Genomic DNA, 25869 nt, shown 5'->3' with positions numbered 1-25869 from the left:
AAAATGGGGGAAGAAACATTGAATGTTTATTTCAAGATAAGTCTTCCCAACTACTGTGGCTGCTTTAATGTTATAGAGAGTAGCATTTGCTAATTTTGATATCTTAAAAAGATGTAGGACTGTTCAGCAATATGGGTGGTCTTTCAGTGATCATACAGGAAGTTCTGAAATGGACTTCAGTATCATTATCTCAGTTTGCGTCCCATCTCTTCTCTCTCCCTGCAGGAGAGAACAGATGATTCAGAGGGGAAGGCATTACAGCTTATTTCTGCCAGGGTCCTAGCATAATTTGAACTGAGTCCCCTTGTAGGGAGAAAGACAGCGTATAAATAAGACAGAATTACTTTCTACAGTTACCACCTCCCCTGCATACATAATAACAGAAGAGTAGCCGTAGTGGAAATCTTGAATACTGTATTTCCAGGTCCCTGGCAGATCAGGAACTACAGCAGATTAGGTACTTTTTCCTTTTCTCCTTAGAAAAGAAAGTCAGGGCAAACACAGGGAAACTTGGATGGTCCCTAAAGTCCTGGTAGTATCTTGTGCTCCACGTCTTAGGTCAGCATTTCCATGGAACTTGAAGTGCATTGCCAACTATCAAGAAAATGCGAGTTGGAATGAGCTGATACGTATCGTACAAGACTTCTCTGTTGCCCCGAATTGAGCTAGAAAATCATTAAGAAGGGCAGCCATGTTATGCAGATTATACTGAAAGAATGGTTAATAATGTGGCAGAATCATGTTCAGCAGCCATGAAACATTATGTGCCCACTCACAAGAGCTCGGTGCAATCTGAATACCTCCTTGAGCTAGCTTAAGAGGGTGAGGGAGCATTACAGAAGGAGAAGGAATGGAAAGAATTTTACCCTGAGAAGTACAGGGAAGCTAGGTTCAGCAAAGATGAAAGAAAGGGCTTCTTAAGACAGGACATGAAATGATTTTTATTTATTTATTAGTTTTATTTATATGCCACATTTCTCCCAACAAGGGACCCAAAGCAGCTCAAACTATGCATAAGCTTAGGCATCCTTCAGTCTCAAGAGACTATGGTAACATGCTCTGTATCGAGAAGTGTCCTCTCCAGAGCATGAAGCCTGGGTAAAGTAGTATGGAGGATAGGCCGTTACCCAAGAAGCAAATCCCCCCTCTCCATGTTGCTGAAATGGTCCAATGGAAAGGCAAGAGCCAATACAACTGGTTCCAGCAACGTCGCAGGAGTTGGCAGAACAACACGAACTGCCTTCGGGACTCCAGCTCCGGATTTTGCCTCTAGGTTAACTCCTGAAGCCTTTTCCATGAGTGGATATAGCCACAAGGCAGTGGAGGTTTGAAATCTGAGTTTTCCTTCTCCTAGATGGGCTGCCTTCCATGGCTGACAAGCTGCACCTACCTGGCCTGCTCTCTAATAGTGCGGAAGTATGATCCGACCCTTAAAACTTTCCTGCCTCCCAGGGGTATGCAATGCTAATTGGCTTTCCTATTTACCATATTAGGGTCAGAGATCACTTTGCTGCCATAAAAAGTTGTCATAATTATCTAATTCAGAGGTGTACAATTCAGTTTCATCTTGGGTTGCATCGGCATTATGGTTGCCCTCAAAGGGCCAGTTGTATCTGTAAGACTATATAAATGTATCTACTCTTTATCGTATTAAATATAATCCTCCTCATTCAATTATTACTGCACTTTCTGACTTTTTGCTGCTTGGAATGCTGACATTAGAAGTCCCACTGGGCGGATTCCCAGCATTCTTGTGGAGCATTATGGGTGACCGAGTAAGTGCCTGCGTATTGTATACTGCACCATAGCAGGCAACATTGCGAGGGCCACATGAAATGGCCCACGGGCCTTGAGTGTGACACATGTGTTCTAATTGGTCACTTTTAGAAAGGGTTTAGACATGTTTAGTGGTGTAATAAGACTATTAGTGCCTACTGCAGTGGTTCTTAACCTGGGCGATAATGCCCCCCAGGGGGCGATTTCATTTTTCAGGGGGGCAGTAGAACAAAAAGGGGCAGTGTGGGGGCGCTGGAGCAGAAGGGGGGCGGTAGGGGGGCGCTGGAGCAAGCCAAACCTGTGAAGATGGCTGCAGCCTTTTTACAATGTGCATGAATATATATTTTCCTCCTATCTTAATTTAGTTTCAGAGTTTTCGTCTTGAAATTTTTAGTTCCTGCATTTTATGCCCTTTTTATATTTCTTTTTGAGTCTTAAAATTCGCTTGCAACTAAATCATTAAATGTTACTTTTTGGGGGCATTTCATTTTCTTGGAATTGAATTTTGTTTTCGGGGTCATTGGATTTAAGTGTCTTAAATAAATAAACAAACAAACAAACAAACAAACAAACAAATAAGATATAATAAGAAATAAGAGGGGGGCGATGATAACTTCCTCAATGGCTCAAGGGGGCGTTTCTTTCAAAAAGGTTAAGAACCACTGGCCTACTGGACATAATGGTTAATAATAAAATTAAAGAACAGCTTGTCAGAAATAGTTATCTTTTATCTCCACAGCATTGTTGGTGTTGATTAATTGTGTTTTTGTTTTGTTTTATTAAATGCTATCTATTTAGAAATGGTTCCTTCTCCATCCATGTCAAAAATTCAGAATTAAAATGTATAACTTGACATGGATTAATTTCATAACAATTGCAACTTTTTCAGAACTGTTTGTAGAGTCATTGAATCCATTTCAAGGATAATAGTTAAGAACTTAAAAGCAAGTTTTCAAGAGGAATTTTAAATCCATTGTTCCTTTAAATTAGCCTGCCTAAAATTGAATCTAATATAATTATGTTTAAACCTTCACTTTTTAACATTTATATTACTTAATTAATGACTTTATTTCATATACTGTACTTAAAAGAAAATTTGTCTATATAAATACAGTATATATGATTGTTAGGTTGTTATGCTCAGTTTTCTTTCAGAACAGGTTGTTGACTTTTGATTCTTGATGTTAAACTGTCAGCCATTAGAATCTTCTATGCTGTTTGATGCACTTTCCCAATAGCTGTTTTAGATGGTACAAAATAGAGACACAAGGCTTAGCTCATTTTATTGTGCTGTTCATGATGGCAAAAGATGCAGGATTTGGTGCTATGGATAAAACGGAACCTGTAGAGGAAGTATTATGGTATATGGCTAGAAGTAATTACTTGATAGCATGTTGTGATTTCTCTCTGTGTTGGCTAGTGGCGTATTAGATCCATCGAAAGTAACTGTTAGCTTTCTAATTTAAATAACTTTCCCATTAATTCCTCAAATGCTGGTTGTTACAAAGTCACATACTTTCTTTGTTAATTGAGCATCAGGTCACATAGTCAATTATTGTACTAGTAATAGCATTGATAGATTATAGGTCATGTCCTCTCTGTCCTGTACAGATTTCTTCCGGAGTGCATATTCTTTGGGTAGTAGAACCAAATTCTCTGTTTATAAGCTGGTTGCAGGGAAGCTCAGTATATAATATTGATTAAACATTTCCTTTTTTTGTCAAACTGATGTTTTAACCTTGCTATTAGTGTCAAAATAGGTGTGAAATACTTTCAAGTTGTGTGTACTCTTCGTTCTCTTTAAATGGAACATGATTCCAGAAAATTACAGTTACAGAACCTGTATTGTTCATTATTTATATCCTTTCTTCCTAGTACTTGCAACACCTCCACCTCTGCCACCTCCAATACAGGCATATGCATTCAAACCTCCTCCTCGACCTGATTTTGGTACATCAGGGAGAACAATCAAACTACAAGCCAACTTTTTTGAAATGGACATTCCTAAAATTGACATCTACCATTATGAATTGGATATAAAGCCGGAGAAGTGCCCTAGAAGAGTTAACAGGTACGGCATATCTTGTTTTCTCCTTAGCTTCAATGAATTTTATTTTAAATCATTTAAAATAAAAGTTCTCGTAAACTTTGTTGGTGAATTTTTTCACTTGAACAGTAGTTTTAGCAATCATATAGTAAACCACATACAGTAATGCCACTGTTCTGTTTGCTCTTAAGATTAATTCCTCTTTTTTTAAAAATTAGTTCTCCCAGAACGTTTAATGCTGTTTCAAATATCTCCTTGCCTTCTTGTATTTTTTGTTACTGGATCATGCCCTCTCTCTTTCTGTATTATCAGAATTCAGCTGGTATCTGTGGTAGCTCATATCTCACAGATTTCGTGGTAATTCAGGATTAGTACTAGCCTCTCAAAAGGAGAGGTAACATTACCACTTGCTTGCTTTCGTGTCTCCACATACTAGTAATGACAATAAACTCATTGTTCTGGTAGTATTGAAGAGTTTGGAGAAACCATGAAACAAGAGGTAAGAGTGTCTTCATCACATTTTCTGTGAAGAGAAAATTAGCAGCTGATATTTGCCCCTCTCCCCAAGGTTTTTGAGAAGGTTGTTTTTAAAGGGTAAAGTGACTGATATTATGGGTAGTCTAGCATGTGATGCTCTTGTGTTCTGGAACCTGAATTGCTCCAAGGGTAATGCAGATTTGTGTGGTCTGTTTGATCCAGGATGGAATGAATTGCTTCCTCATAAGCTAAAAACTGGAGAGAAGTGAGAATGTTCTGTTGTCTTCCAGTCTTTTACTGGTGCCTTGAGAAATGATGACTTATTATGTGCCTTGATAAGCAAAAAGGGGAGGTATAAATTATTTGAGTATATAAGTTAAACATTGTCCGTTTGCAGAGAATAACGGAATTCTGGCAGCATGTTCGTCATAACAGAGAAATTGTATTGGTCCTAGGAAAGACTTCTTAAGTCACATTGTTTTTGTGGGCCAATGTTTCCAGTGCTCGGCTGGATCAGACCATTGATCTAGTCTGGCATTTCATTGCCAGAAGCCTTTAAGGAACATATAACTGGGCAGGAGTGCAGGAGGACACTTATTTGTTTCCCTGCAACTAATACAGAGCAGCATGCTGCCTTTAGTACGGAAGATACTATGTAGCCATCATGACAGTAGCCATTAAAAACATCATCCTCCATAACCTCTTTTTAAAGCCATTTCAGTCATTGGTTTATGGAGAAATAGACAGAAATAAAGTGTCAGACAAAGGGTGGTTTTATCTCCCTGTCTGCTCAATCTGTATGCATAACATATTGCACAAAAGGCTGGGTTAGAATCAGAAGAATGAAGTGTGAATATTGGTGGAAGAAATATAAATAATTTAAGATGAACATGACACATTATAACTGGGAGAAAGAGGCAGTGACTTGAAATGACTTTGAATGAAGGTGAAAGAAGCAAGTGAAGTGTGGAACTGCAGTTGAATTTTTAGAAAACAAAATTGTCCACCAAAGAATTGTATATCTTTAACGCTAGTGGTAAAGAAATTAAAAAAAAAATGTTAAAGATTATCTGTACCTTGGTTCAGTGAGGAACCAAAATGGAAACAATAGCCAAATAATCAGGAGAAGACTGAGAGTTGGAAGGGGTGCTATGAAGGAAATAAAAGAACCTTACATTTAAGGATGTTGGAGTCAAACAAAGGTGGAAATATTCTTCAAATACCATTGTAAATGGCACAGTGATGCCTCGCCTTACGAATGTCTGGACATACGACCATTTTGAGTTACGAACAGCTCCAGGCGCAAAATTTTGCTTCTACTTGCGACTGGAGCTACAAGTTACAGCCAGAAAAAGGCAGGGGAAAAAAGCGAGGAATTCAAATTGCTAACTGTTGGTGGCGAAGAGGCTGCTTCTTGTAGCTCTTTCGTCCCAGCAGTTAGAGAGTGTACGATCGGAGGAGGCTTTGGACTGTCTGGTAAGGTGCTGCTCTCTACTTTTAAAAAAACTGTTCTGGGTGGGTTTTGCAGCGTGATTTTGGGCTAGGTGATGGGTTTATGTTTCTATGCTGTGATGGGTCTTGCAGGGTTTGTTTGTTTTTTGGGTTTTCCCCCCATTTCCGATGGGTCTTGCAGGGTGTGTTTGCTTTTGGGTTTGCTTTTTTTTTGCATTTCTGAAGGGTCTTGCAGGGTTTGTTTGCTTTTTGGTTTGCTTTTTGTTGCATTTCTGAAGGGTCTTGCAGGGTTTGTTTGCTTTTTGGTTTGCTTTTTTTTTGCATTTCCGAAGTGTCTTGCACAGTTTGTTTGCTTTTCTACCCCCCCCCTCGTCCGGAACGGATTAATCGCATTTCCAATGGGTGTTGCACGGTTTGTTTGTTTTTTGCTTTACTTTTTTTGCATTTCCAAAAGGTCTTGTATGGTTTTTTTTTTTTTGCTTTTCTTTTCCCCCCGTTTGGCCGGAACTGATTAATCGCATTTCCGATGGGTCTTTCAGTGGGTTTTTTTGGGGTGTGTGTGTGATTTTCCCCCCCTTTGGCCGGAATGGATTAATTGGATTTCAGTGCATTCCTATGGGAAATGGTGCTTCGATTTATGACCATTTCAAGTTATGACCAGAGTTCTGTAACCAATTAAGTTCGTAAGTCAAGTCTCCACTGTATTTTCATGTACTGTCTACAGATATGAATGCTGAACATTGAGCATATCACGAGAAAACATGACTCACTGGAAAGGACAGTAATGCTAGGAAATGGCATTAACATATATGATTATGCAAGACAAGAGTATTTTGGAGACTGTAACTTGCTAAGAAATCCTTGCTTCCTTCATAGTGACAAATCAATGCAATTGAGTTTAATTCTGACGTTCAACATACAATATAAATGCATGTGTACAGCATTCTGTGCTCCTGAGGCCTACTTTAAAATTCTGAGCTGTCAGTTGCACTATTTTTATAATTATTATCTGTCAAAAAATTTAATGGAATCATGGTCTGGGAAGTAGGTCTTCTCCTATTATGTTGTATCTGCATTGACCATAGTTATAGTTTAAAGTAGAGACACTGACATGGAATGTTGGGTATGTTAGCTTGGATGAGATGTGAACCAGGAAAGCTTCTGGTTTGTTTCCGGTTTGTTTTCAGTTATGCCACCCAGTTCTGAGCAAGCTTTTGTCATGAAGCTGTTCCCTTTCCCAATTTTCAGTATGCGAATGTAAAACAAAGCTGTCGTAAAAACACTCCAGAGAAACATTGCTTGTGTTCACATGGCTTAGGGGGTTGAGTAGATTTCAGCAGACTATGGAATGACTTGTTAGCTTTTGTTCATACAGTTCATAGAACTTGGTGTATGTTTGTTTGTTTGTTTTGACATTTTAAATGCGTTGTCTGAACACTGAGAGATACCTGTTAACATAATTCTTTGTTTCCAGAGAAATAGTTGAACATATGGTCCAGCACTTTAAAGCTCAGATATTTGGGGATCGTAAGCCAGTATTTGATGGGAGAAAAAACCTCTATACAGCTATGCCACTTCCAATAGGGAGAGATAAAGTAAGTATATAATGCCAGTTTTAACTGTCATCCTATTGTTTAATGGATTTAATTACTTGGACAGAGTGGCGTGCTTCCCATTTCTTACTGCATTTATGTTCCTCTGAGTATGGTGTACCTGGATTGGCCCAGTTTCATCTACTAACTATATGCTTGAGTGGGAAGTTTAACCTAGCTCTCCCCAGTCTTAATCTGACAATAAAACCAACTCTACTAGTCCTGCAGTTCCTAAAACAAGATAAAAGTTATAAAATGTGTAAGGCAAAACTCATTGTTCTTAGTGCGATGATAATTCCTCTTACTAAACATGGGATATAACATGACTGAAGTAATGAGAAACACTTTGTTGGGATTGTAATTGACATAGTAGAAGCAGTGGCTCTGTATTTTTGTCATGCTTTATTTTCACATGAGGCACCTACCTTCCATGAAGTAAGGAAAATGTCCGGGCCAGGTCGGTAGAGATCTTTCAGTTTTGAAACTAATGGCTTTGAAGTCTATCAGCAGAATCTGAAGTGATGGGAAGAGACTGGGTATTTGGAACTGGAAGTTGGATATTCCATATGGCTCTTCTGTTTGTCTGTCCCCCCGCTCTTCTAGAGATAGAGTTCCGATACTTTAGCTTCTGCTTTTAGTTAATAGGACTTACCGGTCAAACTGGGAACATTAACTGCTATAGAATAAATCCCATTTTTTGTTTTAAATTGAGACCTACAAAAGTTTTGATTTAACAAGGACTAATTATTTAGTAGTAAAAATTCTGTTACTTAGCATAGTCAATAGCATTAGAGGAGGCCCACTGAATCAATTGGGATTTGGTGAGTCAGCTGCTGTATAAGGTCCATTGATGCAAATGGACCAGCTGTAACTGTGACTCCACGTTGATTCAGTGGACCTACTGAAGTGTGACTTTCTGCACTAAACAACAAGAGTTTGGCCAGTGGATCTAATCTAGTTGGGAATAACAGTTCGATTACATCTCAGAAGTGTTTATTTGAAGTAGAATTCCTATCACCTGTGATACCCAGCATGATGTAGTGAATAGAGTGACAGAGTCAGGAGACCTGGGTCTGAATTTCCCTGTGGCCATGGAAATTCACCGGTAAAACTACTTGTTACGTATCTCACTTATTTTAAAAGCCACTATGAAGGTCAACTCAATGGTGCATAACACACACGTCCTCCCAGTGCACATGTGGAAACTGTGAGTCCAAGGCTTGCTATCTTGGTTCAGTGTTGAGCATTTTGTATAAAGAGAAACAGGTTGGAAGGGTTAGGGTTAGATCAACTGTAGCTCACAATTTTGCTATGTTTTAGTGTTGATGTTGAAATAGATGTCTTATACTGCAGCGATCACCTGTGAAATGTACAAGTTTCATGTTTTATAAAGGAGTGGTTAAAATTGTTAAGAATTACGTTGTGGGTGGAAGATAGCTGCTGATCAAAAACATCTTTTTTCTGTTTTGGTGTGCACATAGCTTGCATGCAAGAAGGTTAAAAGCATACCAAAATTGAAGAAGGAAGTATTTAATTATTGGCAAGCTGTAGCTCACGGTCATGTAATTCTTGTTATAAAGGCAGAAATAACTTCTATCTCCGAACAGGATTTTGGTCAACATCTGCAATAACCAAAGCCTGCTTATGACATTGAGAAAAACTGGAGGTAGTTGAGTATTTTACAACTACAGTGGTGCCTCGATTTACAACCATAATCCATTCTAGAAGATGGACGTAACTTGAAATGGTCATAAGTCGAAGAACCATTTCCTATAGGAATGCATTGGAACGTGATTACAGTGGGGTCTTGATTTGAGAACTTAATCCATATTGGAAGGCGGTTCTCAAGTCAAAAAGTCTGTAAGTCAAGTCTCCATTGACCTACAGTGCATTGAAAACCAATTAATCCCGTAACAGGCCGTTTTTGTTCCATTTTGGTTTTTTTCTGGTCTGTAAGTCAAATCTCAGTCTGCAAGTCAAACCTAAATTTTGTGGCCAGAGAAGTCTGTAACTCAAAAAGTCTGTAAGTCAAGCCGTCTGTAAGTCAAGGGTCCACTGTAATCCGTTCCAGCCAAAAAAAACAAAACAAAAATAAACGATAGAGCAAGCCCCATCGGAAGGTGCTGGGGCTTAAAAAACAAAACAAAAATAAACAACAGAGCAAGCCCTATCGGAAGGCGCTGGGGCTTAAAAAACAAAACAAAAATAAACAACAGAGCAAGCACCATCAGAAGGTGCTGGGGCTTAAAAAACAAACACACCAAACACACACAAAAAAAATCCTAGCACAGAAACATACTCTGTTTTTGGGTTGAGTATCTGTCTTGAATGTCCCACGTGACTTAAAACTAAATGAATGTTATAACTGTAGTTAGATCTGGAAAAGTGACTGAAGTGGTTGTTGGGATTCCTTGGAAGACAGAGTACCCGTACAAAGAAAGTGATGCGGTGACAACAGGCTTTTTGATTTCATTCACCAAATGACAATTCCACTTTCCAAATGACATTTTCCCTGATATATTTTATTTACACTGGACAATGACATGCCTTGAAGTTAACTTAGTAAATTAAATAAATGTATTTATTGCCCAACAAGAGTAATTTTATTTGTGCAGAGTTTATAAAATAGTGGCAAGATAATTCTACGGTAAATTCAGCATACACATATAAAACTATGAGCACAGTAATTCTCTAGGTTATCAATATATACAGTGTGCCAATATTTTGAAATTAAACAAGCAGTTCCATAATTCCCATTAATATTGTAGTATACAAGTACAATTTTGCTGAACCAAATAAAACTTACTCATTCATTATAAAACTTTTTTCCCCTTTCCGCCGTTGAAAATGTGTAATATATATGATGTGGCCCTCATACTGAAAAGTTTGGAGACCTCTGATCTAGATGGTTGGGTTGTGCACTATATTTTCATCAATGATTTCCTTAGCAGACTTTATTTCATTAGCCATCCTGTTTGCTAAATGACCATTCTGCTTTACATTTGAACTCAACAGAAAGCACAGTAAACCAAAGTCCAATCCTAGTTGCTAAAATGGAAATCCGGTAGCATTGCAGGAGAGGTCAGTTCCCTTTTTCCATGCTTCTGGCACATATAATCACTAAACGGAAAGAATCATCTTTTTGTGGTTTCCAAATGTTGCAGGTGGAATTGGAGGTCACATTGCCGGGAGAGGGAAAGGACAGAATATTTAAGGTGGCGATAAAGTGGATGTCGGGCGTAAGTCTGCAGGCTTTACATGATGCTCTCTCTGGTCGTCTTCCAAGTGTTCCTTTTGAAACAATTCAGGCACTGGATGTAGTAATGAGGCACCTACCTTCTATGAGGTAAGGAAAATGTCCGGGCTAGGTCTGTAGAGATCTTTCAGTGATGGGAAGAGACTGGGTATTTGGAACTGGCATTTGGATATTCCATATGGCTGTTCTATTTGCCTGTAAACCCCCCCCCACTCCTCATGGACTGTTTTTTTTTTTCCTTTTTATTCTGCCCTCTTGCAACCACTGTGTTTTATTCTTGCAAATAATGATAGTCTGTGTCTGAAAAAAAGGTTCCTAAGCTTCCAGTGGCTTATGGTTTATACCCTATATACTCTAAGATCTACTGGCATTTCTGGATGTATTTTTGTTGTGTTAAAATACTTTTGGATTGGGATATTTCTGAATACAGGGAAAAGGTTTTCAATAACTTGTTGACTAATGTGTCTGGTTTCTAATAGGTATACTCCTGTGGGCCGATCATTTTTTACCGCATCAGAAGGATGCTCCAACCCCTTGGGTGGAGGCAGAGAAGTTTGGTTTGGATTCCACCAGTCAGTTAGGCCTTCACTGTGGAAAATGATGCTTAACATTGATGGTATGTTTTGTGTTACTTCTTCATCTGTTTATCTTTGTATTAGAGATGGGAACAAATGGCCGGCAGTTGTCCTGGTTTGTTTACCAGTGCAAAAGGTGTTTGATTGTTTGGTGCTCCACCCCTCTGGCAGGCGCCCACTCAGGGGCAGCACCTGGAGGGGGAGGCGGGACAGGGAAGTTGGGTGCTGCCTCTGAGTGGGTGCCCACTGGAGGGGGTGGGCTGCCAAACTGCCAAACTCTTATTATATTGTAAACAAACTGGGCTGAACTGCTGAACCGGATGCTACTCGGTTGGATTTCTAAAGAATATTGCCAGATTTGTAAGCCAACTTTTATGACATGCATTTCCTGTATTTTTCTTTTAAATATTAGTATCTGCAACAGCATTTTATAAGGCACAGCCAGTAATAGAGTTTGTATGCGAAGTTCTGGATTTCAAAAGTATTGAAGAACAACAGAAACCTCTGACAGATTCCCAAAGGGTTAAGTTTACCAAAGAAATTAAAGGTGAGAGTTGAGAGTTTAAAAATATCATTTTATGCTGGTTGTCAAATAGACTTAAGTTTCCTTTCTGTTTCTAATATCTTTCTGAAAGGCCTGTTTTGAAACATCTTTAACAATGTTAAAACCTGCAAAATAAGATAATTGTATTGTTATCAGCCATTGATTCAAAATCTACTTTAAAATTCAGGTTTTGGTAAAGGTAACACAATTTGATAGTTTTCCATGTTATTTTATAAACAAAATGTAAAACACGTCAGAATAAATTATAGCATTTTTAGAAGTCCGTGGAAATTCTTGGGAGTTGAATAATTGTTGCAAGTTCTTTCCATCAGACATTCCAGTCTGATAGTTGCTTTCAGACCATAATCGAAAATGCTAGCCAATAAATACTAGACTAGATCTGGTGCACAGAACAGGGCTTTTTCCATTGATTAATTGAACTCCAGGAGAGAATCTGTGTTGGAGGAGTGGATTCTTGATCCTTCAGAGTTGATTGTCAGGCACATCAGGGTTTGTAAGGTATCAATGAACCTCCTCTCTTTCTAGTATTTCAGTGGATAAAATCCATACAGTGGAGTTCTGCTTGGTAACTTTCAATGCACTTTGTAAAGTTTTGCCTTATTTTGATTTTGTATAAGCCATCTTGTGTATGGCAATTAAAAGGGAGGATTTAAAAAAAATCATGTTATCCACTTTGTTTTGGACAAGAAGTTGTAGTTAAGCAAGCACCCTTGGCTGTTATGCTGAGGAATAAATATGACACACACATTTGTTTGTGCATAAATGCAAACAACAATTTAAGTTGGTTGATTGATGGGGGGGTAGATAAAGAGGTCTGCTGAACTAGGGAGCACCTGCAGGCCATCAATGTTCTAACAGTTTGTTTCGGCACTAGATGCTTGTAATGATATCTGTCTCAAAACAGTATTTTCTCAATACGCTTCTCCAGTTTGCAGAAAGAGAGTATTTTAAACAGGTGGTCTTTTAAAAGGTGTTGACTTCTGAGTATGGATGGTGTTCAGGAGCGCTGCAGCTACACTGAAATTCTGAAATGTTGGTTAAATGAGTGACAGCTTTTGTCTTTAAACCATTAGGTTTGAAGGTGGAAATTACTCACTGTGGACAGATGAAGAGAAAATACAGAGTATGCAATGTTACCAGACGGCCAGCAAGTCACCAAACGTAATATATGCAATTTGATTTTGCTAATAATAATGTTAAACAGTTTGCTTTCTTTCTACATTCTTGATGCTGTACCTTTGTACTTAATCATTGACAATGAGTCTCCCCCTTTACTGGTAAATAGAGATCGGCACAAACTGCCAGTCTGGTGATTCATGCTGGCTCATCCTTTGGACAAACAGGTGTTTGTTGATTCCCAGCTTTGCTTCCTCTTCGCACCACAAAACAATTACCTTCCTGGTGATTATGAGGAAAGGTCATGTGCAGACCTTCTGCATTTGCCTAAATTGGCATGTGGCAGGCAGCGGGACTCAGTGTTTGGCTGGCTTGTTTCTGGAGACATACACGAGCACTTCAGATGTTCTGTTCTGAACTTCATCGTTTGAAGTATTTTTTTAAAAATGCTTATTTTCTCTTTGAATTTTGTTTTTTTGTAGATTCCCCCTTCAGCAGGAAAGTGGTCAGACAGTTGAATGCACTGTAGCTCAATATTTTAAGGATAGGCACAAATTGGTTTTACGCTACCCTCATCTTCCATGTTTACAAGTTGGACAGGAACAGAAACACACGTATCTTCCTCTAGAGGTAAGTCACTTTGCTAAATAAGTTGCTTTTCCCTTTCTTGATTTGTTGTTGTTTTATTTCTGGGAAATCACTCTCAATAGCTGATGATATATTTTTCTTATGAGCATGCTTCCATTTCCCCCCTTGCATTAAAGATAAAGTGCTGTGTGTTGACATTGTGCCCACATTAGACTGGATCAAGCCCTCTGTTTTCTAGTTTGGCATTGTTTTTAAACCAGGTTTTGTGTGGGCTTACGGAGCTGTGACAGATGACCACTGCGAGTCCTGTTGACAGTGCTTTAGTTTACTGTGAAGTGAAAGTATAAGTATTTTCTAAACCTAGCTTGTGTGGTGTGTTGTTTTAGGTGTGTAACATAGTGGCAGGCCAGAGGTGTATAAAAAAGCTGACAGACAATCAAACTTCCACTATGATAAGGGCAACTGCTAGATCTGCGCCAGACCGTCAAGAAGAGATTAGCAAGTTGGTGAGTCCTCTTTTTCCTTCCTTTCATTGCAAGTAGGGAAACATATAATTTGTCTGTACATCCCTGTACTTGGCATGAAAAATATGTTTTAAAACTGCATAGAAATATGTGTTGCCCAAGTCTTACATAGTTGTAATTTCAAAGTTTGCTCTTCCTAAGCTATTTGAAAGGAGAAAAGAGGTGGTAGGAAAGTGGTGCTAGAGGTTGAAAGAGCAAAAGCATAAGGAATAAGGGAGGGGGGCATTAGGTGTTTATGCATTGAGTTTTTTAGTCTCCTTACAAATTTCGCTCGGCCCTACTTTGTTTTCTAGCTATATCCAAACAATTCTTACTGGTTCAGAAGTTTGTTTTTCGTTTGCAAATATATTTGATCATGCCCTAGTGAATGGTTTGTGTCTTCATCACTTTTGACTTTTGTTTCTAGATGCGAAGTGCAAGTTTTAATACTGACCCCTTTGTTCGTGAATTTGGAATTATGGTCAAAGATGAAATGACGGATGTGACTGGTCGGGTTCTGCAGCCTCCTTCAATTCTTTATGGAGGCAGGGTAGGTGAAATGAGCCTTCGTAGGTAGCGAATTTCCTTCTGTTTTTAAAAAAATAATTGTCAGGACTATTAGAAATGGCAATACTGTTTATGATAAGTTTAGAGTTCATTGTTCATCCAGTTCTGTTATGTGCATTGCAGGTACTGTAGCTCTTTTGAGTTCTTTTGCTCCCACGTCAAACATATTTGTTTTATTTATTTATTTAACATATTTTTACCTCACCTTTCTCCTTAAACCATCTTTCTTCAGAGTAAAAAGATATCAGTCAAACAAAATATAATATGGACGTAGGGACTGTTCAGAACTCAGATGAAGCAATTTACATGTAGCATGTTCAGCGAAAAATAGGGAAGAAAATCCCGTACTATTCAGTAGCTGAACCTATCTAAGAAGAAATTAGTCACTTGGATAGTAATTTAGGAATTATCATCCATTAACTCTTCAGCGTGACCCTGAATTTCTCACAAAAGTGGGTGTATTCTGTCTTTTCTGAATTGTTTGTAAAAGTTATAGTTTGAAGAACTTGGGAGAAAGGTTTAAAAAGCTCTAACTATACATGGACATTAGGTTTGCTGCCAGGGAATTCCCAATAATTGTCCTGGAGTGTTGCTAATGATGAAATATGACCCTACTGAACATAAACGCTCTACAAGCCCAAGAGATTTCAGTAAAAGGAATGCTTTTATAGGTTTCTTGAAGAATGCTCAAATGGTACTAGAAAAGTACCATGTTTCCCTGAAAATAAGACAGAATCTTATATTAATTTTTGCTCCAAAAAACACATTAGGGCTTATTTTCAGGGGATGCTTTATTGTACAACAATCTACAATTATTCAAATAAAGTCATGTTATCTTCTTCAGGTTGCTGCACAAGGGTGGAGGGCGAGGTTTCACTTAACTAGGGCTTATTTTTGGGGTTGGGCACATATTACGAGCATCCTCAAAAATCATACCAGGGTTTATTTTCAAGTTAGGTCTTATTTTCGGGGAAACAGGGTATATGAATGTTTAGTAGCAAACAAGATCTTTCGAACTGGGCAGAAAGAGAAAAAGAATTACATAGACAGTGTTCCCTGCCCTGAAAATCTTCAGTAGCTTTCCAATAAGTTTCATGTTTGAGCTTGTATTTTTAAGGCGACTCTTTGACCCATGCATGGTTTTACTGCCAGTTATGTGCAGTGATGGGTTCTTTCTCTCCCTCCCTCCCTCCCTCCCTCCCTCCCTCCCTTCTTCTTTCTTTCTTTCTTTCTTTCTTTCTTTCTTTCTTTCTTTCTTTCTTTCTTTCTTTCTTTCTTTCTTTCTTTCTTTCTTTCTTTCTTTCTTTCTTTCTTTCTTTCTTTCTTATTAGGATATTGAGAAACTGTTTTGATAGGGAGGTCCTCTCCCTTAGTGACTCATTTACTTTTTTTTCCTTCTTGTTTCTAGAACAAAGCAATTGCTACACCAGTACAAGGGGTTTGGGATATGAGGAACAAACAATTTCACACTGGCATTGAAATAAAGGTCTGGGCAATAGCTTGCTTTGCTCCACAGCGCCAGTGCACTGAAGTTCACCTTAAGTAAGTTAACTGCTTGATCCGTATTTTCACTCTCCTGGTGATTTTGAATCGCCTTGAATTCTGATTGTTTTTGAGATTATTAGGCAGATGTGATCCTTAAAATGTGCCATTAGATTTCAGTTTGATAGTTATAAAATTATGTACTCCTGACATCAGAGAAATTCAGCTCTTGTATAGTGGAAGAATTGAAAACAATTTTGAAACACATGAGTAGAAATGGTATACTTTAAGAGATCCAGACATTGGTCATCAGTTAGTGTAAAATGGGAATTACAGTCAACCTTCGACTTACGAATTTAATCCGTTCCAGAAGGATGTTCGTAAGTGGAAAAATTCGTAAGTCAAATCCAAATTTCACATAGGAATGCATTGAAACTTACTTAATGTGTTCCTATGTGAAAAAAGTCATAAACAACAACAACAACAAATTAAAACAAAGTCACTTACCAGGTACTGCAGACCAAGCCTGGCTCCTCACAGCATCCCCGCAGCCTCAGAACAGCCGGAAAAAAAGAGCGCCCAAGAGCTGAGTCAGCAACCAGCAGGCAGGCTGCAGCCATCCCGGAGAGACAGCAGCCATCTTGAGAGCCAGCCAGCCATGTGATCGCCTCTCAAAATGGCTGCCACCTCTCTGCTCTTTTTCTGGCTGCTCCAAGGCCAGGGTCGGTCCACAGTACCTTCTAAGTCAGTGGTTCTTAACCTTTGTTACTCGTATGCTTTTGAACTGCAACTCCCAGAAACCCCAGTCAGGACAGCTGGTGGTGATGGCTTCTGGGAGTTGCAGTCCAAAACTCCTGAGTAGCCCAAGGTTAAGAACCAGTGTTCTAAGTGACTTTTTTCTTCCGATAGTGCTGGGAGGAAAGCGGCACTGTCGGCGGGTGGGGGGGGTAGTTCACAAGTAGAGGGAATATTTCCCTATCACAGCGGTTCGTAAGTCGAAATGTTCGTAAATAGGGCCGTTCGTAAGTCGAGGGTTGACTGTAGTGTAAACTGGAGACTGGTATTATTTACAGCCCTTAACCTATGAGTCTTTATTTGGACAGAACTCTCGATGACTATAGGAGTAACGTTCACTTGGGATTACTTCCAAGGATATGTGTATAAGATTGCAGGTTTAGATTAGAATCATCCAACACAGGTCTGATTCACTCTCTGACACTGTAAAATCCCATGTGCTTTAATAAATAAATAAATAAATAAATATTTGTATTTTAGCGCAGCTATTCCCAACCTTTTTTTTGTCCACTACCTTTTTAAGGGCTCTTCTTAGGTTCCAGCCCCCTTCCTCCCCCTCATAGACCCCTTGGGCTCCCCTTCAAATTTCTCCAGTCTTGGCCCCTCTTCAAATGTGTCAGGATCCACTGGGGGGGGGGCATAAGTCCCCCATTGAGAATGGCTGTTTTAGAGCATCGCAAACACAGGAGTACTATTTTATAAAAATAAACTTTTTGACAACAGCTTTGAGGTATAAGGCTCTCTGTGTGTTTGCGTGAGTTGTTATTCATAGCCTCTGTGAATCACACTTTGCGTGATCCACACGGATCCCCCAGAGTGTCAATCACAACCACTCAAAGAACTACAATTACAGGTAGATAACCTGTCCTTTCTTTGAAGGGATAACTGCTAACAGACAGTCCTGTAGCTGCTTTGAGAGGGAGGAGGAGGTTGCATTGAAGTTTCCTTTATTTACAAGGTCCTTCACGGAACAACTGAGGAAGATCTCAAGGGATGCAGGAATGCCTATCCAGGGACAGCCTTGTTTCTGTAAATATGCCCAGGGAGCCGACAGCGTAGAGCCGATGTTCCGACATCTGAAGAACACCTACGCCGGGTTACAGCTTGTGGTAGTCATTTTACCAGGGAAAACTCCAGTTTATGGTCAGTATAAAAAGGGACTGCGTTTCTCAAGTTGTTGTCCATTTACCAGCTAATGTTTTATAAATTAGTTCCTTTCCCCTGACTCTCCATAGTAGCGGCAGCTAACTGCCTCAAATTTTGGTTCTTTTTTTTCTCTACTGCATAGCTAGATGTTTGTGGACACACATTCTTTTATGTATACTAGTGTATTTTTCTCAGTTGGAATCAGCATGGAATGAAAGTGTTTTGTATCTGGTTTCTGTGTGTACAGTATATCATTGAGCAGATGGCTGCATATGAAAACAACAATGTACAGTATTTGTGGACATGTCAACAGAGACCTGTCTAGCAGTTTAAAAATTGTGTGGTATACATAGATTTTACTTGTTTACAGAGAATCTTATATGGAAAATATTAATTTCTATACCACATTTATTGCAACATAAGATGGAGGAGGTAGAATCTAGATGTAAAGCAAAGCCAACAAACATGCCAGTAGAAAAACTGAAACCCCCAAATAGCAAAATGAGAGATCTTGAAACAGCTTTAAAACTATAGCTAAAAAGCTTGTCCTCAATTGGTAGTGGAGACGGCAGTGACGATGTTAGTGAAGCCTCTCTGGGGAAAATGTTATACATCTGGAGCATAACCATAGCTGCAAATGTCTTCTCTCTGAGAGGCAGCCACCTGTCTCTCCTCTGTAGATGGATCTGTGTTGACGATTTTAATGTATGAGGAGACATAGAGACAGCTGGCCTGAGACAGTAAAATTGTACCTGTGTTAGATTCATTTTACTGACTATCTCTTTGTTTTCTGACTTCGTAGCGGAGGTGAAGCGTGTTGGCGACACTGTGCTGGGCATGGCCACGCAGTGTGTGCAGATGAAAAATGTGCAAAGGACAACACCACAAACTCTTTCCAATCTGTGCTTAAAAATCAATGTCAAATTAGGAGGAGTAAATAACATTCTACTGCCTCAGGGAAGGTAGGGTCTTTTAGTGTCTGAGTGCTGAACTCTTCAGTGGCACTGTGGCATCTAAGTGGGCGATTTATGAATGTGAACAGAAGTAGATGTGCACATTCAATGCATTGTCTTTATTGCTTATTTCTCAGAAATAGGTGTTAATTTTGTCCTGCATACAGTAATTCCTTTATGAGAAAAGCAATAGTTTATTTTTTTGCATGGTTTGATTTTAATTAGCGTCTTTTGAAAAGATGGAAATTGGGGGGAAAATCTTAACTGTGGTCTAAGGCTCAAACTGGAATGTGAGATTTTAAGACGTTGCTTTTTAGTCATTAGAAAAAGCATTTGGTCCCCAGGTGCTCTGGGACTTTGAATCCTAGAAGTTGCAGGCAACATGGCTAATGGTTGGGGATTCTGGGAGTTGTAATCAAGTACACTTGAAATCTGATAATTGCTCTATGACATTTGTATGTCTCTCCATTTGTCGCTTGTGTCTCAGTGCATTGAAAAATAAGTCTTCGGAGACACTGATGTAGAATTAAGAGACAGTGGGGTTGCTGTCTTGACCTTATTATGCAAATGCTTAACTCTTCTATGTTTTTCTTGATTAGGCCGCCAGTATTCCAACAGCCTGTAATTTTCCTGGGTGCAGATGTTACACACCCACCAGCTGGAGATGGGAAAAAACCATCCATCGCTGCTGTGAGTAAATGGTTTATCAGTCACACCAGTCATGTATTAATTTGCATGTATAGTGGTTTAAAATAATTTGTATTTTCACTTGGGCATGAAGGCGTTTGTCCAAAAGTGTGGCAGCAGTGGAAACTCCTTAAAAAAAAACAAAGCAAAACTGATCACCACAGTGGTGACTCCTGCCCAATCCCCTCCTTTATAAAAAGGTTTGTGGTATCTTTGGAGTTTGAATTGAAACCTGATGTTTGATTGCAGTTCAGGCGAAGGGCATGGGGTGGTGGCTTTATTCAGGCTGTATTTAGGCCACGGGGATGGAGTTTCCTCATCACTGCTTTAAATCTTTAGCTGTTGTCATCCGTTTTTGTAAATCAATTAGAAGATGAAGCTAGATCCATTTACATGGGGGCATTCCAGGTTCTTAAGTGCAGGCGCTGATTAAAGACCGTTTTCCCTTCCAACAGGTTGTAGGCAGCATGGATGCCCACCCTAATCGATACTGTGCCACTGTGAGAGTTCAGCAGCACCGGCAAGAAATCATCCAAGACTTGGCTGCCATGGTTAGGGAGCTGCTGATTCAGTTCTACAAATCCACTCGCTTCAAACCCACTCGGATTATTTTCTACAGAGATGGTGTCTCCGAGGGACAATTCCAGCAGGTTATGTCCGAACCCATATTTCTCTTTCGAATTTTTCCACCCTGTTAGGATCTTCGCAGAGCATTATTTTGGGAAAGGAAGCACAGATATATTTATTTTTAATTTTTGGGTTTTGGTTATTCTTGATACTTCAGTACTATCTGTCGTCTTCCAATAATCTTCTCCTACCCTTTCTCAATCATTGATTGAGGTTATGCTGAGCAAGACAGACCGGCTGTGCACTTTTGTTGGCTGAGTAGGGATTTGACCCTGGACCTTTTGATCAGAGCCCAGCGTATTAACAGATATATCAAATTACCTGTATCATGTTATGAAGTGCTTTCAACAAGACAATGTGCAGAAGCCTCCTCCGAGGGGTCCTACTGTAAACTGATAGAGGGAGGCTCAAAATAAGGGTCATACTTTGGGTTCCTGAGATGCAGAGATTTGTTCATTCACTTTGCTTACCATATTCCTGTTCAGATGCTCAGTGATGAAATCTTTATTTAAAATATTTTTTATCCCACCTTTTTCCTTAAAAAGGACCCAAGGTGGCTTACATCTTTGAAAGACAGTTTTAAAAGCTAACCAAAAGAGGATCAAACAAATACTATACGAAACGTATAAGCAGCACCAAAATCCATTTAAAACAGTAAAGGTATTACCATCCATTAACACCCCGCCCCACACTAAGGCAGCTAGTCATTAAAAGAAAGCTAGCCTGAAGAGAACAGTCTTCGCCTGCTGGTGGAAATGCAACTGGGATGGGGCCAGCCTTGCCTTGTGTGGGAGGGAGTTCCACAGTCTGGAAGTAGCCACAGAGAAGGTCCTCTCCTGTTTCCCCACCAAACATACTCGTGAATACTCAGATGATGTTAGTCCTTTCATCATTTGAAAATGTATATCAGTATATAATACTATCATTCATGTCATTATATTAGTTAAAATACAAATGTATGTAAGAGTATTATATTGCAGTTCTAAATACGTACATTTTTAAAATAATGAAAGAAAATATGTGCTAATAATGAAACCTGATTTAAAGATGGATTCTTAGAAATTAGTGCAGGAACATATTTAATTCCATCGTAGCTCAGACTGCTGAAGCTTGTGTTGTGCAAAAATTGATCAGATGAAATTCAGGGTTGGATTTGAACAAGGAATGTGGAATATGGTGGGCGAATGTGACTGCACAGTCCAGCCTAATCCTTAGTTTCATTGTTGACTAAAACAAGTCTTAGAATTCAATGCCCACAGTAAACAACCCTGGGCATGTAAAGTTATGGTCGTGTCCAACTGATATGCCTGGGTCCATGCAGATTTGATCTTCTGCAGTCTTGTTTAATCTCATCAAGCAAAGAATGCGAGGTAGATCCTGTTTTCCTTTATATACAAAGCTTTTGACAAAGTGCCCCGTGATATCCTGATCAGCAAGCTATCTAGCTGTGGGCTGGATAGATCAAGTGTCAGGTGGATACACAATTAGCTACAGAATCGTACTCAGAGGGTGATGATTAATGGGTCCTTCTCTAACTGGGAGGAGGTCACAAGTGGCATATCTCAAGGCTCAGTCCTGGGCCCGGTGCTCTTCAGTATCTTTATTAATGACTTGGATGGGAGAGTGCAGAGAATGCTTGTCATTCAGTACTGGTTAGGCCTCACCTTGAGTCTTGTGTCCAGTTCTGGACACCACACTTCAAGAAGGATGTTGACAAATTGGAAAAAGTTCAGAGGAGAGCTTGAGTAGGGGGTTGGACTTGATAGCCTTGTAGACCCCTTCCAACTTCACTTTTCTATGATTCTATATTCCGGATTGCATGTTTTGCTGCTGGGAAATACTTGTTCTAAGCAATGAATAGATAAACAGTTTTGGAAATGGTATGTTCCTATTGCTGTTTGTTTGTAACATTTTAGGAGGTTTCATATTCCCTTTCTCTTTTCTATCCAGGTTCTCCATCATGAATTGCTGGCTATCAGGGAAGCATGTATTAAGCTAGAAAAAGACTATCAGCCTGGAATTACGTTCATTGTTGTTCAGAAAAGGCATCACACCAGACTCTTCTGTACAGATAAAAACGAAAGAGTAACTATCCTATTTTAAAGACTGAAGTTGACTGACAAGTGTCCTTATGGCACATGCTTTCAGGATGAAATACAATATAAGCTCTTGAATTTTGTTATTTTATTTCCCCAGGTTGGGAAAAGTGGAAACATTCCAGCAGGTACAACAGTGGACACAAAAATCACCCACCCTTCAGAATTTGACTTCTATCTATGTAGTCATGCTGGCATTCAGGTAAATGCTTAATACACTATCCTGTTCGGTAACACTACTGTAATGTTGTCATCATTTTTTGTTTTGGTTCCCCCCCCCCCCCCAATGTCAGCTCTGTGTGTACTGCGATTTTGTATTCTTCTCTGTACTGTGTAGCATAATGGAATTTATTTCAGTATCCTCATGGAAGATACTGAAATAAATTCCAGTGGCCCCCAACCAGTCCGCGTTCCCAGAAACGTTGGGGGCCACTGCTTTACTACAAATGAACCTACAGAGCAGCATTATTTCCAATGACTAATATTCTTTTAGCTGGTATGCAGCAGATGTTTTGAATGTGATTTCCCATTTCTGCACTTGTTCAGTCTTGCATGCCTCACCGTGCATGCCTCACAATATGATTGGCAACTGAATGTGCTAAAATTGTCATGTGTAAATAAAGTTGATATGATTGTCTGTGAGGTGCAGTACTATTTGAACAGAGAATTTCACTGTGTAGGGCCCTTTCATGGTGGTCACAGACCCTTTCTAATAGGATGCAAGCTTCTAACGACAGGAGAAATTATTTTTCAGTGTCTTCCTTTCAAGCTGTCATCAATACTGGATAAGGATATGCATTTTTGACATTGAGCAGTTCGTGATTCCATGGGATGTTAGGCTTGCAGCAGGTTTTCAGAAGGTTTCTCCTCCCCCACTTAAAATATATATATTTGCACAACTCTGCCCCCCCCCCCCAAAAAAAACCCAGTTACCAGATTAAGTTCTTGCCATAGTTTATTTATTATCTTTTTTTTGTGCCAGATGCAGCATAGTACAGTTAATAAATATATCAGGTAAATTTTGACCAGTAACAAACAACATCAGGGCATTTGGGGCAGAATTGAAATAATGCAGAATAATAGGGTTTGCTCCCCTGGATCAAGTACCGGTACATGTATTTGAAATAGATATTCAGTTGAAAAATCAGCTGGGTTTTGATTTCTGTGTGTAGCAGTAGGTTTGTTTAATGCATTTATTATGGTACCATAAATATGTTTTCTTACCAGTTCAGCTGGACACCTATTAACAAACAAATCCAGCCCCCCCCCCAAAAAAAATTTAAAGCTAAATAGACTGAAAGGCTAAATGCAAGTACTGTACTGTGTTTCACCTGGCTGATGACTCAAGCCTGTTCTTTCAGTATTCATGCGTTGCTCAGTATGTAGGTGCTGAATTTCAGTTACCTGCACTGAATTGCAACTCTTAAAAATGCAGACATTTATTAAAGACATCTCTGAATATTGATAGTTGTATAAAATGTCATAATGAACTATAACACCTGCTACTTCAAAATGTATATAAATATATCTGTCATGAGGGAATATGATGCAATATTTCATAATCTATGCAGAGCTGAAATATTAGCAGAATGTTGATTGCAACAGTCTCCAGGTTTTGAAAAACCTGCTTAATATTTCTAGTAAGAGCTCCATCTTAGTACCAGACAGCATTTCTCCTCTAAATGTGACTTCAGATTGGCAGAGGACAAGAAAGTACTAGGAAAAGCTACATGAATGAAAAGGCTTGTTTCCTGTGGTTCCAAGAATTGTCCTTTATGTTGAAGGAAGTGAAGTAGATGAAAGAGAAAAGGAGAAACTAGTGGTCTGGAGAATGTATACCTCACTTTCAGGAAACAAAGCATCTAGAAACATAATTTTAAAAAAGGTCTTATTTTAAAAAAGTCGAAATAGTTAAAGAAAATAGTTCCTTCCTCGAGGCTAGGGGCATGGAGACACTAGCTACTGGAAGGACTGTTCTTTTCCCATACCTCGACAACCTTGTCTTTGTTTGGGAAAAGGCAGTGTTCTACTGCCTCTTGTTCCTACTGCCCCCCCTCCACAGGTCAGACTTTTATACAAACTTAACACCACGTTCTTCCTAATTTCACACTCCCTAGGATAGTGCCTGGCAGGGTTGAAAGAAGGAACTTCAGAAAGGTGATGGCAGAGCACAGGAATGAGAATAGAACATTACCTCCGTGCCCAGCAGCTGCTTTCCCTCTTCACCCTAGCCTGAGTTTCCTTCCAAGAAAACATTGGATGTTTTCCAGTCCTGGCTAAACACCGCAGAAAGAGGACTGTCGTTCAAATGATGGAGTAGGGCTTTCTGGTTGATCTGTCCTTGGCATAAAGAATTCCGGCCCAGTTCTCCTGCCACAAGACATGGAACCTAACGTGGTCCTCACCAAGGAAGCTTTTAGCAAGCCACGAGTTGTTGTCTTTCTCTGTTTTCAGGGGACAAGCAGGCCGTCTCATTACCATGTTCTCTGGGATGACAATCGTTTCTCTTCAGATGAGCTTCAAATCCTTACGTACCAGCTGTGTCATACGTATGTACGTTGTACTCGTTCAGTTTCAATCCCTGCACCAGCATATTATGCACACCTGGTTGCCTTCAGAGCCAGGTATCATTTGGTGGATAAAGAACACGATAGGTGAGTTTATGTTTGGGACTGATGGAAATGGGGTATATGTTCACTCGTATGTTTAGATTCCCTTCAGGCTATAAAACATGCTTTTTTGAGTCCAGTAAATATGCTATTTTTCTTGTTGGGCAAATAAGATTTTATGAGATGGAGCCAGCCCTGAATTTAAAGCAAATTCCTTTAAGTAGAACCTGCCTGTTTTGATCAGGCCATTAAATGTTTTTATCCAGATGGTTCTCCTTTGTATGAGGGTTATCTGTGGTATAATGTTGATATATTTATCTCTCGAGTTTCAAAACTCTATTTATGTTTTTCTTTTTTCCATTTCCTCGCACTGAGAAGTAACATACAAATAAACTTTAATAATTTCTAACTCAGACACTATGCAGTTTAAGAGATGATAAGTCTGAATAAGTTGTGGTAGCCTTGAATTTGGATTCTTCTGAAGAAATGACCAAATCACAGTTTCGAGCAGTAGTTCCCAACCTTGATTAAGCCAGCTGTTCTTGGACTGCCACTCCCAGAAACCCTGACCAGCACAGCAGGTGCTGAAGGCTTCTGGGAATTGCAGTTCAGAAACATCTGGCTTAACCAAGATTAGAAACCACGGGTTTAGAGGATTATTTTTAACAATATTCTTAGGGTGTATATAGCAGAGCAAGAACTATTTTTTTCTTCAGCATAATGAATTGGAGGTGGCTGCTGATTTTTGACACTGCCTTTGTGGTACGGGGTAATATTTTTGTTCAACAACTGTCTGTAGCTACTTTAAGAGAAGAATAATTAAATATTTGGTAATATACAGGGACAGTGTATAGATCACTTGATCTATACAACATAGGTAAGAGGCCTATACCACATAGGTCTCTGCTGGGTAAAGCTCCTAGCAGAGAAATTGTTCATCTGAGGAATTGCTGCCTACTG

At 39.3% G+C, this 25869-nt stretch overlaps 1 protein-coding gene across 2 annotated transcripts in view; it reads left to right on the top strand.

Annotated features, from left to right (window-relative positions):
* The window catches only part of AGO2 (argonaute RISC catalytic component 2), a 43597-nt gene that overhangs the window by 15603 nt on the left and 2125 nt on the right, over positions 1-25869 (top strand). The window contains exons 2-18 of one of the 2 annotated variants that reach the window (XM_072999384.2): positions 3652-3847; positions 7227-7347; positions 10506-10690; positions 11080-11216; positions 11588-11722; positions 12814-12901; positions 13339-13486; positions 13831-13950; positions 14375-14497; positions 15923-16056; positions 17750-17934; positions 18740-18899; positions 19490-19580; positions 20033-20227; positions 22155-22289; positions 22401-22502; positions 24755-24954. In XM_072999384.2, the coding sequence (XP_072855485.1) occupies positions 3652-3847; positions 7227-7347; positions 10506-10690; positions 11080-11216; positions 11588-11722; positions 12814-12901; positions 13339-13486; positions 13831-13950; positions 14375-14497; positions 15923-16056; positions 17750-17934; positions 18740-18899; positions 19490-19580; positions 20033-20227; positions 22155-22289; positions 22401-22502; positions 24755-24954 (2455 nt within the window). The remainder of the gene's footprint in view (positions 1-3651; positions 3848-7226; positions 7348-10505; positions 10691-11079; positions 11217-11587; positions 11723-12813; positions 12902-13338; positions 13487-13830; positions 13951-14374; positions 14498-15922; positions 16057-17749; positions 17935-18739; positions 18900-19489; positions 19581-20032; positions 20228-22154; positions 22290-22400; positions 22503-24754; positions 24955-25869) is intronic. The other variant, XM_072999385.2, reaches the window with a different exon arrangement.

This window comes from Pogona vitticeps, chromosome 4 (assembly GCF_051106095.1).
Source record: "Pogona vitticeps strain Pit_001003342236 chromosome 4, PviZW2.1, whole genome shotgun sequence".
Taxonomy (NCBI): domain Eukaryota; kingdom Metazoa; phylum Chordata; class Lepidosauria; order Squamata; family Agamidae; genus Pogona; species Pogona vitticeps.
The sequence above is the reverse complement of the archived record's forward strand: the minus strand, read 5'-3'. Positions and strand labels throughout refer to the sequence as shown.